This window comes from Antechinus flavipes, chromosome 2, assembly GCF_016432865.1.
Source record: "Antechinus flavipes isolate AdamAnt ecotype Samford, QLD, Australia chromosome 2, AdamAnt_v2, whole genome shotgun sequence".
Taxonomy (NCBI): domain Eukaryota; kingdom Metazoa; phylum Chordata; class Mammalia; order Dasyuromorphia; family Dasyuridae; genus Antechinus; species Antechinus flavipes.
Window position 1 is genome coordinate 608,354,757 of NC_067399.1, and position 15,254 is coordinate 608,370,010.

The 15,254-nt window shown below is 34.5% G+C and overlaps 1 protein-coding gene across 5 annotated transcripts in view; it reads left to right on the plus strand.

Moving 5' to 3' along the window:
* Positions 1 to 10,341, plus strand: part of PCGF5 (polycomb group ring finger 5) — a 151,220-nt gene extending 140,879 nt beyond the window's left edge. For all 5 annotated transcript variants that reach the window (XM_051981630.1, XM_051981627.1, XM_051981626.1 and 2 more), the window contains one exon: positions 4,117 to 10,341. In XM_051981630.1, the coding sequence (XP_051837590.1) occupies positions 4,117 to 4,164 (48 nt within the window). In that variant the 3' untranslated portion in view covers positions 4,165 to 10,341. The remainder of the gene's footprint in view (positions 1 to 4,116) is intronic.
* Positions 10,342 to 15,254: the final 4,913 nt, after the last annotated feature.

A 15,254-nucleotide genomic window follows, 5' to 3' on the forward strand; every position in this document is an offset into this window, starting at 1 on the left:
AGAAACTTCTAGTTATGGTCTGACTACACAGTAGAGACACTATGCTTTTTGTTAACAGATTTGCATGGATGTTTTTACTAGCTGAGTCATGCTTTTAGATTAATTTCTATGCTGACTTTGTTCATAACCAGATCGCCTCTAGATTCTTCACCTAGGAACTATTTGTTTTATTGTTTTGTTGTGTTTTTTCTAAGACACATGTAAAGATAGTTTTTGACATTCACTATCAAAAAACCTTGTATTCCAAATTTTTCTCCTGCCTCCCTCCTATCCTCATCTCTAGATGCAAGTATTTCACTATGATAAACATGTGCAGTTCTTCTACACGTATTTCTACAATTATCATGCTGCACAAAAAAAATCAGATCAAAAAGGGAAAAAATGAGAAAGAAAACAAAAAGCAAGCAAATGACAACAAAGAGTGAAAATTTTATGTTGTGATCTACACAGTCCCCACAGTTCTCAGTCTGGGTGTAGATGGCATCGGAACTGGCCTTAACCATCTCATTGATGAAAAGAGCCATATTTCTGTCCTTCCATGTACTTCAGCAATTGACCTTTAACCTAAATGCAGGCTGTACTCTATGTTGTCCTAACTTGTCACTTTCATCATCTTGTGCCAGCCCCCCAAAATCTCTTGTCAGCTCGCAAAAATCCAGATCAACTCTTGTCTTAGCCTTTCCCTGATCTCTCAGTCTGTTTAATGCTATGGCAACAGTAAATGAGGTTTCTTTGGCATGACTTGTTAGTGCCACTATGCTGCATCTTAGTGAGCACAGGCTGTTCATTTTAGAATATTCTTAGGGACAGGTACCATTATCCACCTACTGTAGTTTCTCCTTCCTGCAGCAGTTCCTTACCTTAGTCCTTTTGGTACCTATCCAATTGTTTTACAGTTTCTCAAAGTTTCTTGGCAGTGGTTCTTCCATTACATATAAGTCATTCGGCATTAGATAACCAACACATTTTTTCCAAGTATTTGATCTTTTATTGTTTCCTCATTCCTTTTAAGTTTCTGTTTCACCTTAAGCATATTTATTTTACATTGTGAAGGTCATTTAATGTGAATCCTTCTAGATAACCAAACAAAAGCAAAATTTAAGAGTTTTGCATAGTTGAAATTTATGCATTTGGCTAATATTGCATAACATTCCAATAGGACTTAATTCTTCTCATTTAAAATGCACATGAAGAAACTTGGTTATTTTACTTCACTTTTGAGGATGAAGCAGATAGAGTGAAACCCTTAGCTCATTCAGAAATCTGCTGTTCCTGGTATTATTCATACCTTGTTCTTGGCTTGTTCTTTTCTATTTGTCCTTAACTCTGTATGCCTCCTTAAATTTTTTGTTCATGTCCTTTTAAGATTGGAGATCCTCAGTAAACCGTGCAGTCATATAAGTCTATTTAGAGGACTTTGGCATTTTTCCTTATTAAGATCATTGTATTTGTATTATCAGTCTTTGATTTTTGGTTGTTTTAGTTTGGGCTCCTATCTCTCTTGAAACATTTTTTTACTTTTAGAGCCTCTGATCATCTGCTTGAATTCTTCTTCCACCATTTTTTTCATGGTCTTCCACCAGAAATATGCCTTCTAAGCATATTTTATTTATTCTTTGGTCCAATGTCTCTTTAATCAAGTGCACTGTCCATTTTTCTGTTTCAGTGAGTTCCATTCTACCAAGTCTTAGTGATATCATGGAGATTTCTTATATTAAAATGTCAGGTTTACTGTGTTCATGACCCTCTTACTTCTCTGAATCATTAAATGCTTCCCTGAGAGTTTTTTTTTCCCCCCTACATCATACCTGTTGTCCTAGATTAGTATTATACTTAAAACAGTTTTATATCATAATTTGTCTTCCTTGATCTTTTTTCATTTTTAAAAGCACTCCTTATTGTTTATATGTGATGATTAAAGGAACATAATAAAAATGAACATTTAGACAAGAATTAGGTCCTGGACTGGAAGGATATTATTTTTATTGCCAACTGGGAGAAATTTTAAACTTAATTTTTACATCTAATGAACCTGGCAGGAAAAAAAAATGTATTAAAGAATTGTCCATTCCATTTCTAACCTTGTAATCCTAAGAAGAAATGATGAATGATAGCAATTGAGTACTAATACCTGTCATTTCATTTATACCCACAATAACTGCTTCTCTTGCTGGTTGCCTTGATGGTCAGTTTGAAGCTTGTGAGAAGTAATTTGTACACCTTTGGTCTTATAATGATTGCTCACTGTGGGTCTTTATTTTTCTCTTTATCCCTTTTTCCTACCTACAATCTTAAGGATAAATTAAAAAGTCGTTACCAGATTGATAACTATTTAAGAAATACTCTGCAAAGCTAAATTTCTAAAGTGTCCTCTAGGCTTCTTTTACTTTCACCAACAGTATTTATAACTTGTAAAAACCAGTTAAAAAACTGAACTTATATTTTCTCAGAATGGGAAGTTAGAAAGAATCGTCAAGGAATTGCCCTGCCCCCCCCCCCCCATGAGGAAAACAGGATCTCTGAGAGGTTATATGACTTTTCTAGGGAATAAGCAACTAAAAACAAATCCAGACTTTTGATATCAAATTCAGCCCTCATAAGTTCTGGCAACCAAAAGGCAAATAGAAAATGTAAAGTAAAAATATTTATCTAATAAAGTAGATATTTTTTCTAAAACTTTGACCATCTTTGATTAGACAATTGGATAATTTAAATCAAAATTTCTACTCTTTCAGCAGAAATGTATGTTGTTTAGCTGTAATAGTAGACTTTAAAGTATTGGTCTTAAGAATTCTTAGATCCCACTTATGTTAATCACATTTTCATAACGTCTATTTAGATAACCAAATTCCACTACAAAATGGCTGATTGGATTTCAGTTGCTGCAGTTTTGTTTCAAAATGACTTACTGAAGTACAAATCAAATTCATTGTATATTTTAATACTCTTTCATGGCAATACTGAATTGGATCAAAATTAGTAAACCCTTTTGTTGTTGTAGAACAGTCATTAAGGTCAAATTGAAACAAAAAATTCCTCTCATTCAAAACAGTTGGAAAATCTCAGCTCATCAATTTTGTGAGATATTACTTAGTTTAAGGCATGTCAAATGAGAGCCACCATCTTTTTTTTCCCTTGTTCCCTGAAAACTTTTTTAATTTTTGAAACTACAGATTTTCCACAGGTAGGAAGAGAACAATTCTAGAAATGATGATTTCGAAGGACAAGTTGAAGAGAAAAAGAACTTCATTATAGAAGAACTTAAGGCACATGGGAAGCCCCCAACATTGTAGAAGAGTTTTGACTTAAAACAGACAAATTTTTTTAAGTAATTTTATTTAATTTGCCTATATTTTACGATATTGAAGAGGCAATTTGTAAATTACTTAAGATGACCTCATTTAAGAGATTACTTGACTTTTATTTTATATTTTTATCTGACTACTTTCATCTAATCAGTTGGGATAATCAACCAGATACTAATTTAATGTTTAAAAAAAGAAAATTATTATTAAAGTACAATATTAGACCATCAGTAGTTAATATAAATGCTAGGGTTTGGTGGGGAAGGAAAATAAATAGGCAGTTTAAATATCAGAATTGTAACTATAATAATCTTTAATTGGAAGCTTTTCACAGCCCTTGCTTTTATTCCTCATCATAGAGGAGAGGAGGAAAGCGGCTAATTGGAATTTCAATCTTAAAACTGAATTGTTCCAGGTAGACATTTAACTAATAATAATAGTGTTTTCAATTGTGTGTGTATGTGTTTGTTTAGTGTTTATATTTGGAAGCGGGAGTCCAAACTTGTCTACATTAAGGCAACTAATTATTGAAAATTCCCCCAACCTCTTGCCATTTTGGAAAAATAATGAATGAATGATGGGAGACAAATATGTGAAAAATGAAACTCAGTCTAGGGGGAACAATTTTTTTTTAATAAGGAATGTTCCTGGCTTCACTCATAATTACTACTATTAGCATATTAGTAATAAGTTATAACTTGCAATTTAAAATTCTCAAAATCCTTGAATGGATGCATTTAATAAACTATATCATTTGCTCTTTATGTAAATCTAAACTATAAATTTTTCATATCTGATTTTTATTTTATAGTCTTACCCCATGGTATTGCAGTATCGACCAAGAATTGATTTTGGTTAAACCAAAGGGCATAAATCCCACCAAGAAGAATCCTGCACTATTTGTTTACCCATCGACAGATTGCACAATGAATGGATGTGTTGGACTAGGGAGACACAACTAGAATTTCAGCATGCAAATAAGAACATTGTCTTTCTTTAAATTGTCAACTGCATCTTTGTCGTTTCTTTTGAGAACAAACCAAGTGCCATTCTGCTACTGAAATCTCCGCGTAAGATACCTATACTGTCCAACCATTGCATTGCAAGTCATAGCTGAAACCAGTCCAGTGTATCACCAAGATTCATTCGGCTGTTTTGCTCGCCTCTTCCAAGACTGTCCTAAACCAATGTTGATTACACTAGGAAATGGCAGTACTCAGTCTTTGTGGTGTTACAGTTTTCACATATTTACTATTTTATTGATTATTGTTTAAAATAATAGTACTGTATGAGGACTTATTGATTATATCTTGGAATTATTTTGTATAGAAAATATACTTAGAAAAGTGGTTACCATACCACTGTCCTGTTCTTGTTAAAAATTCCCATGTGTACAAGTAGAGTTTCTTCATGTACAAGAGTCCTTTTTTCAGTGAATATTAATTGTTCTTCAGATAACATTAAAAAGCGCAATTATAGTCATTTCTAGTTGTCTAAATAGAATCTACCAGTAGCTCTGGAAAGCCTTTTTTGGTTTCCTGGGTGCAATTTAGTGTAACATCTAAAAATTGAACTGAGATTCATAAATATTCAGGACATTGGCAGCTGATCACATTTACAAAGTCAGTGTGTAAGTGAAGTTATTACTTCCTCCATAATGCCTTATGGACAAGCAGGAGCTGTGATGTGAAGCTACATTGTATTTCCCATTTTATATATGTCTCCCTGTTTGATTTTATTCAAGTTAGAGTACATTTTGAAAAAGTTGGCCTTAGGTGTGTGTCATTGTGGCATGCAAAAAGTTCTGATGACTTTAACATTAAATGTTAGAATTTGTAGTCGTTAAGACATTAGACATTTTGTGGTTTTCAAAAGTCTCAAAGAAAATTGTATATTAACATTTTTTTGTCAGCTGTCACATTTCCAAACAGTATTTTTTAAAACAAAGGTAACGTGATATGGCAGATGAGCAGACTAACCAAAATCAATGGTTAAGGGGATTTCATTTTAGATCCTTTTAAATAATCAAAGAAAATGGGACATTTGCCTTATACAGAAAAAAATTTTTTGGGAAAAATTAAGTTTTATTGACAGTAGAGCTAAAATAGAAAACTTAATTTTATAGCTTTTGTAGATACATGTCCTTTGCTACTTTCCATTCGTTTTAGATTCGTTTTCAAGTTGAGAGTTCTATCTTACTGTTATTCTACAAAAATAGATCTTATATCATTTCATCTACAACCACCATTTTAAGTAACTTTAAAGTGACATTGATATTCAAAAAAGAGGAAAATTACTTAAGCTAAGTTATATCAATAATTAGAAAACAAATTAACTTGTTTTCTTAATCAATTAGGTGGGGAGGAAACTTCAAGGGTAAGAATTAAACTCTCTGCTTTAGAAATTGACAAGAGCAGTTTGTGTGTTAAAAATACTGTCTAATGCACTGTATGTATACTAAAATTTCCAGTAAAATGTAGCTTGTAAATTTTCTGAATCAGCTCCTTAGTACTAGTAATAATATAGCTAAAATCTTAATATATTTTACAATATATAAAAGTATATAACTTCATACGTCCTTTTTAACATATCTTTGATAGAACTTTTTGATTTAAAAATTATTCATTCTGACTTTGTTAGAAAATTAATAGCAATATTTTTAGGCTTTTGTTTGTCCTGGTGGTTTTTTGTGAGTTTGCAAGCCAATTTAAACAAGCAAACTGGGAAAGGGGGCATTTATTTGTCTTTGAATATTTGGAAACAGATTTTTACCCTTGCCCAATAAAACCCTCTTGAATTCAATAAATAACTAAAGAAATTCTTTTGTTTTGCTGCCAAGTTTTACTGCCTGATTTCCCTCTTGTATTAGAAGATCCGATATAAATTTGTCATAGCCTGGTCAGTAATTAAAACAACATTTCATAGTTGAAATTTTATTTTTTATCAATTCACCCATTAGGGAACTTTTTTTTAAGCCACAGATAGAAAACTTAGGGTTTTTTTGTTTTTGTTTTTCTGCCAAGAAGCATAGCCTTAAACACATTTTTATATATACCTTATTTCTTAGCTACTTAAACTTAAGTGGTTCTAAACATTACTTAATCATATTTAGTTGGCTATTTTTCTACCAGACAAATACACAATTTTAGGGAGAGTCTTATTCTAAAATTCCTTTATTTCATATTGATGTGATGCATGTTTTTTAAGTGTAATTACAATATATGTTATATCTGAGTCTACACCCAAAAAAAATGGTGGGGGAAAGATGAATATTATTTGAAGATAGGCAGATACTTTGAATTAGTTACATATTTTAAGAAGGACATAAAAAGGACAAAAATATCACATGATGGATTTGAACTTCACAGCTTCATCAGCCTCTAAAATAGACATATGATGTAGTCTCCACCTGTTCTGGTACTTTTTAAAAAATTATTATAGTTTAAAACTATTTGTACATCTAAAAAGACTGTAAATCCCCAGATGTTTATTCCCCTAAATCAGGTTTTTGCACTTTTAAGAAGTCAGACATAGAAAATTATAATTTTTTTAAAGCTTTAGGATGCATATAAAATATCTGTTCTTAAAACTCTCCATCGAACAGTCAGCAATTAATAGAATTGGAGAACAAATTGAAACATATCCAAATTTATCAAGTTATTCGTTTAACTAAGCAATAAACTAAAAGGATCTTACTCCCAGAAAGTTTTTTTTTTTTTTTTAAACCTGTTGTTAGTTGCCTTGGGGGAAAACCCTAAATGTATATGGTCAAATGCAGAGGTTTAAAAATAAACAGGTGTTTGTAGAGTACAGATATCTCATTAATTGAAGCAAATAGGGATAATTGACAGAGTGGACTTTTGTTAGATTAAGCAGAGATTATTAGGAAACATAAGGAGTAAAATATGAAGTTTATTGGTGAAGTATTCTTGTGGAGCCTTGGAAAAATTTGAATAGTGTCTTTTTAAAATATCAAGTAAAATGTATTATTTCCCTTGTCAATGTTGAAAACTCTTTAACTTCCTAATGTGCCACATTTTATATCTGTAAATGAGTATGCCTGAATATGGCATTCATATACATACTAAATATGAGAGGTTTCTTTTTTTGGGGGGGGGAATACATAGATCTTTATCTTATGTGATGTGACTAACTCATTAGCTTTATTGACAATGTTATTTAAGAGAAAGTGCCTCATTGCTAAAACTACATTTCTGTCATTTAGATTTACTGCATAAACTTTGAGTAAGATGTCTTGGTTTGTGTTTCTTAGGAATTGTTTCACTATTTAAATAGTAATTTTTTAAAATGATATGTTTAAAAATTTTCTTTTTGAAAGATTTTTTTTTTTTTTGGAAAGATTTATGTTAAATAGGAATCACCAAAGACACATTTACTGTTAGGTAATGATGTTGGGGGAAAAAAGCAATTTTAATACTTTAAAGATTGGAAGCATTCAGTTTGGAGTTGAATAAATTTTCTATTCTTTTAGGCAATAACCTTGATTGATTGCGATAAAATCCACCAAAGAAAGGCGTCAGACTGAACATGCCTGGTGAGATAAGTCATGTATAGGGTTTTTTTTTTTTTTTTTTTTTTTTTTTAAGCAGCCTACACCACCTTACAGATTAAAATAAATCCCCAAAGATGGGAATGAGATGAGCACAATTTTTATTTCTTTGAAGTGATTGGTGATAAGAGACTGGATTAGGATAAAGAGAAAGACATAGTGGAATGGAAGCTTGAAGTCTAGTCTTTTGTACTCTTGAGCTAGTTCTTTTACAGTAAAGTTCAGGTCAGAGTCTAAAATTCTGAAATGAAGCATTTTTTCCCCTATGGTGGCAATGTGTTCTAGATTTGCTTTTGTATCTGATTAAATGATATGGGTACAAGGTCTGTAAAAAGTACTAGGTATACTTACCCTTTAAAGAGAAAAAAATGATTATTCTCTTTGACTTTCAGAAAAGCTTACCTATATTTTTGCCACCAGGAAAAAAAAAACCATATCTTTTCATAAGGGGGCATGTATTTTATTCTTAAAAAGCAAAAAAAAAAAAAAAAAAAAAAAAAAAAAAAAAAACTTTGAAGAATTACTTTCATTGTTATTATCTAAATAAGGATCCAAATAAGGGCTTTTCCATTTTTCAAACTACATTTTTGTCCTCAGGATCTATATTGTTTGACCAGCTTCTAGGAGAAATTATCATCTTATAGCAGACCTTTTCATATCTCATCAGAACCACTTTGGATGGGGCTTCCAGGATGGATATACTTCATGCCAAATTCTGCCCTTTTACGGAAAAAATGTGATAGTTTGAGTGTAATGATAAAGTAAATTGTGAAATAGCCTAATGTTGGTTGGCTAATTATATGAATTTAGAAGACAAATGGTTGAGATAACTGTTATTCTTTTGATTGAGAATCAGAAAAGCTTCGAAATTCCATGATCATAATTTGAATCCATTAAATCCTGTGTCTGAAGGATGAGGTCATCAAGCTAAGAGAGAGGAGCACAGTGTCTGCCTTTGCTGGCTTATGAACAAAGAGACGTCTTAAAGTGTGCTGTCAGACTCACAACCCTTCCAAAGCACAAAATATCCAACTCCTTCTGGATTTACTTGACCTCGTGAGTAATATTTTGATGGGGAAGGGCCAATTTGAAGGTTCATAAAAATGCATTTTAAATCTGTCATACTGGGTTTGATGGCTTTTTCCCCTTAAAGCAATGTCATTGCTTTCAATAATATCAGATTATTGATAGTAAAAAAGGAAAAGGATGACTTTTTAACATGATGACATAAAGTTTTTACAAATACTTTTGCTTCCTTGTATTTTAAAAGAAAGTACTGCAGGAAATCGAGCACATTGTAGGAAAATTTTTAAAAAAGGAAAAAGTAATTGAAAGCATTTGTAATAACTCTTTAAGTATGTCCATTTATGCATTTTTCTCACAATGAAAACCTGATTTTTTAAGTTATGATTGCTTCCCTGTCTCAACTGTCCTGAAACTTTATATCAGTTACTCTAATGAAAGCATATATATGTGTATATATAAAAGTAAATATATGTATATGTATGTGTGTGTGTATATATGTGTGTGCGTGTGTATATATACACACGCACACACATATATACTATTTGACCTAATTTTTTTCTTTTCTTTGATGGATCTCTATGGGATATAGATCTAATCAAGAAAAAATGCTTAGTATATGTTTCTAGGTAGTGTTTGAAAAACACTTAAAACAACTTCATCCCTTAGTCTATTCATATTCTGTGCATCAATTCATTGAAGTAAGAGTTCTACATGTTAAAATATATGCTGGGATCAGCCCAAAGCAGTTTTCTTTTGTTATTTGGAATTTTTGTTTGTTTTGTTTTTAGGATGGGGATGGGAGGGGGGGTGGGCCTAAGTGACCTTAAGTAAAGCTGTGATCCAAGTAAGGAGAAGAAAGGACCTCGGATGTACCAATGTACTAATGCTTCCTTGCATCTGGTCAGCCACCAGAGTGATTGTCAGTTTTTAATACAATAGCCCTCACGAAACTGAAAAGATCATAGGTTATATTGTAAAGTTATGTTGCTAATTTTCTTTTAAAATATAAAATATTTTAAGCTTTTTGTCAAAAGTGATAACATCTTAATACAAATAAACCTTTTTGTGGTTGTAAAATTTAGCTTATAAATCATTCAAATTGAAGTGAAAGAAATACCAGGTCATTGTTAATGACTTAGTCTATTAAGAATATATGTATTTTTGTAAAGAAAAAGTACTTGTAGATATTTAATCAGTCCAAGAAATACCTTTGTTTGTTTTGCAAAAATAAAATGCTGCTTAGAGAATAGTCCCTTAAATATTTTTTATTTTTTTGTGCTCAAATGTATTTTCTGTTGATTTATGGAATGTTCTGTATAAAGCTGTGTATAGTTGTTACAGTTGGGGCTAAAAGCATTTTTTTATCTGAACTTAGCCAAGTATATTTGACCATGTCACAAATAGTATCTTTGTTATTAAAATTTTGATTGCCTAATAGGATCCTGTGTTTGTCCTTTTTAATATTCATGATCTCATACTCATATTTTAATATTTGTGATCTCATTCACTGTACTTTTTTTTGGAATCATTACTTCATAAGCCAAATTACTTTGAAGTCCATTAAAAATTGTAGATCTGTCCTTTATCAAAATTTCTTTCAAAAAAAGGTGTTTTTGGTCTCAAGATGTCATCATTCCATAAAGTGAGCCTTAGCCGAGAGTGTAAGATTGTATTAAAATCGATCCATTCCTTTGAACATGGACCTGGGATCATGGGGTTGCTTCAGTGTGGGGGCTGCCTCCAGCAGTGTGGGAGATTACATCTTTTCCACACCTCAATCACTGCAATTGTTATCCTATTTCACCCCATGTGCTAACTAGGAACCTCCTCCTACAGGTTGTACAGCCTGTTCTGGTGAGTTTTCTAAGGCATCTTAAGAATGAGCAGCTAGATCATTAGGTGAATGGAACACTAACTTGGGAGCCAGAAAGACCAGAGTTCAAATGCTGCCTTGATTACTATATTAGCTCTGTGAGTCCAGGCAAGTGCCTTGCCCTCTCCCAGTGTCAGTATAAGCATCAAACAAGATACTACAAGGGAAGTGCTTTTCAAACCTTGTTTGTCCATCACTCGCCCTTGAGGATTTGACTGAGGGGTGGGGGAGAGGGAGAGTGGCTTTCTGGCAGAGTCGCACAAAGTTGTCAGCCTCACTCAAGACTGATGGCAGCCAGACACACGCCCGGTGATGGTGGGGGACACGGTGGGCCCTTGGCCTCTGATGGCTGACCCAGCTCTGGGGTACTTCCCAGGGCCTGCTTTGGCCTAAGTTGCCAGTGGTAGAAGCACAGGTGAGAGTTGAGTAAAGGTGCAGGACACTCAGGGGAGTTAACCCTGAAAAGAGCCCGTTAGCCTTCACACCGGAGAGACTAGTCCTTCCGAAATACCTGGAAGCATCAACTGATGCGAAGCTAGGGACCAGCTAGAAAAAACTGAGCTGCTTGGTTTAAGCAGAGACCTCACTTCAGTTTATTTTATTACACCTTTTGTGAACACGTCTTAAAATTCTATTTCAAAAAGTCATTCTGATGAGAAATCTCCATTAGGCCAAAGCACCGGTAAATTAGGGGTCACATGCTAATGGAGAATTATAATGATGTCATGCCTTCCTCTACCTCCTTACACCTTCGGTACCTAGTGTCTAAATCTCACCTCTGTGGTGTGAAGTAACTGCCAAAATTATTGACACCATTTTTGTAATGGAATGGAAGTCCATTTTCCTGACAGGCCTAGAGAGAGAAGTATAGTAGAAAAGAGTAGATGTATTCCTTTCTCCCATTACTTCTGCTCCAGATGCTTTTACCAGGGTGGATGTTGACTCCCAAGTTTGTGCGTGCTCACGTTCCATACAACTCATATGAGTCTGGTGACTGAGACACAGATGGTTATGTTACAACAGTGCTGGCAGGGAAGCATATATGTGATTACTTTTGTAGAATTGCTACTATTTCTTTTGCAAAATTCTTCCTGCCATAGAAAAATTATTCCATAATCCAGTTTTCATTAAACAAACATCTGGTGGCTGGCTTCATCATGATGGCCTGTTTCCCATAGGTTTATCCCTACAGAAATCGTGAATTCATTCAGGTTCCAACACTTTTGTAACCCACAAAATACACAGGAAGCAAAAGCACTGCCACATAGTCCAGAAATATTTTCATTCGTTCAATTGACTGGTTCATTTTTCAAAATTCCAATTTAACTGTTAGACACAAAGTAGTTAACCAAATCATTACACTTGATTTAAAACTGATGTAAACAAAGGAACCTCCACCCCACAACAACTTAGCATACTTTATTTTTACCTAGAAACATTCAGAATTTCATTTCAATTAAACTCCATAAGCTACCTGGTACACCAGCCAGCTTTTAATGTTTGCAGCCTTAAACAGTATTTGTCAGATTCCCTCATAATAATACTATTTACCTCTGAAGCAAGGGAAAGAAAAGCCTTGTTCTACATTCCACTTGGCAGTCAGGTCAGTCACAGAGTGGGAAGGAACCTTAGAGGAAATCTAGTCCCCACTCCCTCATTTTATGAACTTTTGAGACTCTTGACCTACTTCACATAGGGTTGTTGGTGAGGGAAAGTGCCTGCACTATTAACAATATGTGATGCTGAGTGAAATGAGCAGGGCCAGGAGATCATTATATACTTCAAGAACAATACTATATGATGATCAATTCTGATGGACCTGGCCATCTTCGGCAATGAGATGAACCAAATCAGTTCCAATGGAGCAGTCATGAACTGAACCAGCTACACCCAGCGAAAGAACTCTGGGAGATGACTAAAGAACCATTACATTGAATTCCCAATCCCTATATTTTTGCCTGTCTGCATTTTAAAAAATTTCCTTCATAGGCTAATTGTACAATATTTCAGAGTCCAATTCTTTTTGTACAGCAAAATAACAATTTGGATATGTAAACTTATTTTGTATTTAATTTATACTTTAATATATTTAACATGTACTGGTCATCCTGCCATCTGGGGGAGGGGATGGGGGGAAGGAGGGGAAAAATTGGAACAAAAGGTTTGGCAATTGTCAATTCTGTAAAATTACCCATGCATATATCTTGTAAATAAAAAGCTATAAATATATACATAGAGAGAGATGTGAACTTCAGTTAGGGCAACTGAGGCCCAGAGAAGCTTGTGACATCTAAGCCATGCAAGTAATAATATGGCTATAACTAGAGAATTAGCCAGCCGGCCTAACATGTACAGGCTTAACATTTCACAAGCAAGACCCACTCCTACCCCTGGCATAGCCTTCAATTAGTCAATCTTATATTCATAAAGCCTACCACAGGACCACAAGAAGATGGGTTTAGCCATCCTTCAGCCACCAAAACAATTTTCCTAAAGTGAAGGTCAGATCATGTCATGGCCCTACTTGATGAACTGTAGTGGTTCCCTATCACCTCCAAAATTCTCATTCTCCCTCTTTCATCCTTTCTCCCTTCTCTTCCTCCTCCCCTCTCCCTCTCTCCCTCTCCCTCTTCTTCTCCTTTCCCTTTCCCTCTCTCTCTCCCTCTCTTTCTCTCTCTTCCCTCCTCTCTCCCTCCCTCCCTCTCTCTCATCTTAAATTCAACATGTTCAAAACTGAATGGACTCATTTTTCAAATTCTCCTTTTTAAAATTAACTTTCTGTCAAAGGGATCACTGTCTCCTAGTCTAATAGACTTACTGCCTTGGCTTTATCCTGAACTTTTTACTGTCATTCATCTAGCCAATGACTTCTTAAACTTTGCCATTTCTGTCTGCACATCTTTCATATTTGATTCCACTCTACTCATACAAATGTCCTCAGTCACTTGGTCAAACATTTATCAAGCACCTTTTAGGTACCAGGCACTGTACTAAGTACTGGAAATACAAATAAGAAAAACAAGTCCCTGACCTCAAAAAGTTCAAATTCTAACGGATGAAGACAGTACATAAAAGGAAACAGAAGAGCAATTTGGGCTGCTGGGATGCTAGCAGAGTTCAAGCTGGTAGGGAAATGAGGAGATGACAAGTTCATCTTCTAGTAAAAGGGGCAAAGGGTACTAAGGATGCTGATGAGGAATGAACACCAAAGCTGATGTAGTCTTGCAGGATGATGTTTCCTAGTGAGTTTTTCCTGGGGGCATGATGTTTCAGTGGAGCTCTGAAGATAAAGCAGGGGTTAAAGCAGGTGGAGGAATAAATTGCAAGCATGGGAAACAGCCAGTGCAAAGACATGGAGGCAGGAAATGGATACTCTATATGAAGAACAGGCAAAACAAGTTTGGCCAAACCCTATTGTACGTGAACCAATCATTTGCTAAATACATGCTTAATGGCAGACACAGTACTAGGTGCAAGAAATAAGGAATGAAATCATCTCAAGCAGCTTATATTCTACTAATGAGATAAGACAGAGAGGGATACATGCAAAAGAAATACAAAATAAAAATAGTTAAGCAGAAAGTGCTTAGGGAGAGACAGCACAAAGAAAGGAAATGGAGCTGTGTGGAGCAGAGAGAAGGCCAATATGGCTGGAATACAGAGTGCAGGAAGGAAAAGAGTTTGTAAGGAAGTCAGAAGAGTTTTAAAAATGAAGCTAAACAATTCACATTTTGTGCTGAAGGCAATAGGGAGCCATTGGAGTTTGTTGAGTAGGTGAATAGTGTGGTCAGAGCTGGGCTTTGGGGAAATTACTGTGAAGGACAGACGAGTAGCAAGAGGTACTTCAGACAGGGAGAGAAAGGATGTTGCAGAGTGTAGAGAGATGATGAAGTCATGAAGGTCATGGCTGTTTGGGGGAGATAAGCATATGAACACGAGAGATTTTTGGAGGTAGAAACTAAGATTTGGCTACTGATATATAGAGGAATAGTAAAGTTAGCAATGACATGAAGTTGCAAACCAGGGTGATGGGAAGAATAATGGCATATTCCACAAGAACAGGATAATTTGGGAGATGTAGAGGTAGAGATGTTTATAGTAGATCTGGTTTGGAGGGTCCCATAGAAAGTTAGCAATATGGCACAGGAACTCAGGAGCAAGATTAAAGATCAAAATTAAGCAAGATATTGGAGTAATGCATTAGTAAAGAGATGATAATAAAAATGCAAGCTGAAGAGGTCATCAAGATGGTTTCAAGGGTAAAAGAAGAGAGGGGCTAAGACAAAGATACTAAGGAATGGTCAGTTATGGAGGAGGAGAATCAAGAGAGAAAAGAGAGATTATACAAGAGGAAGGAGTGGTCAAGTGTCAAATGTTGTAGAAGTCATGAAGGATGAATACTGAGAAAAGGCCAGATTTGATTAAGAATACTGATATGTCTCAATGGAGACGTGAACTAATTCAGCCATTCAGAAAGCAA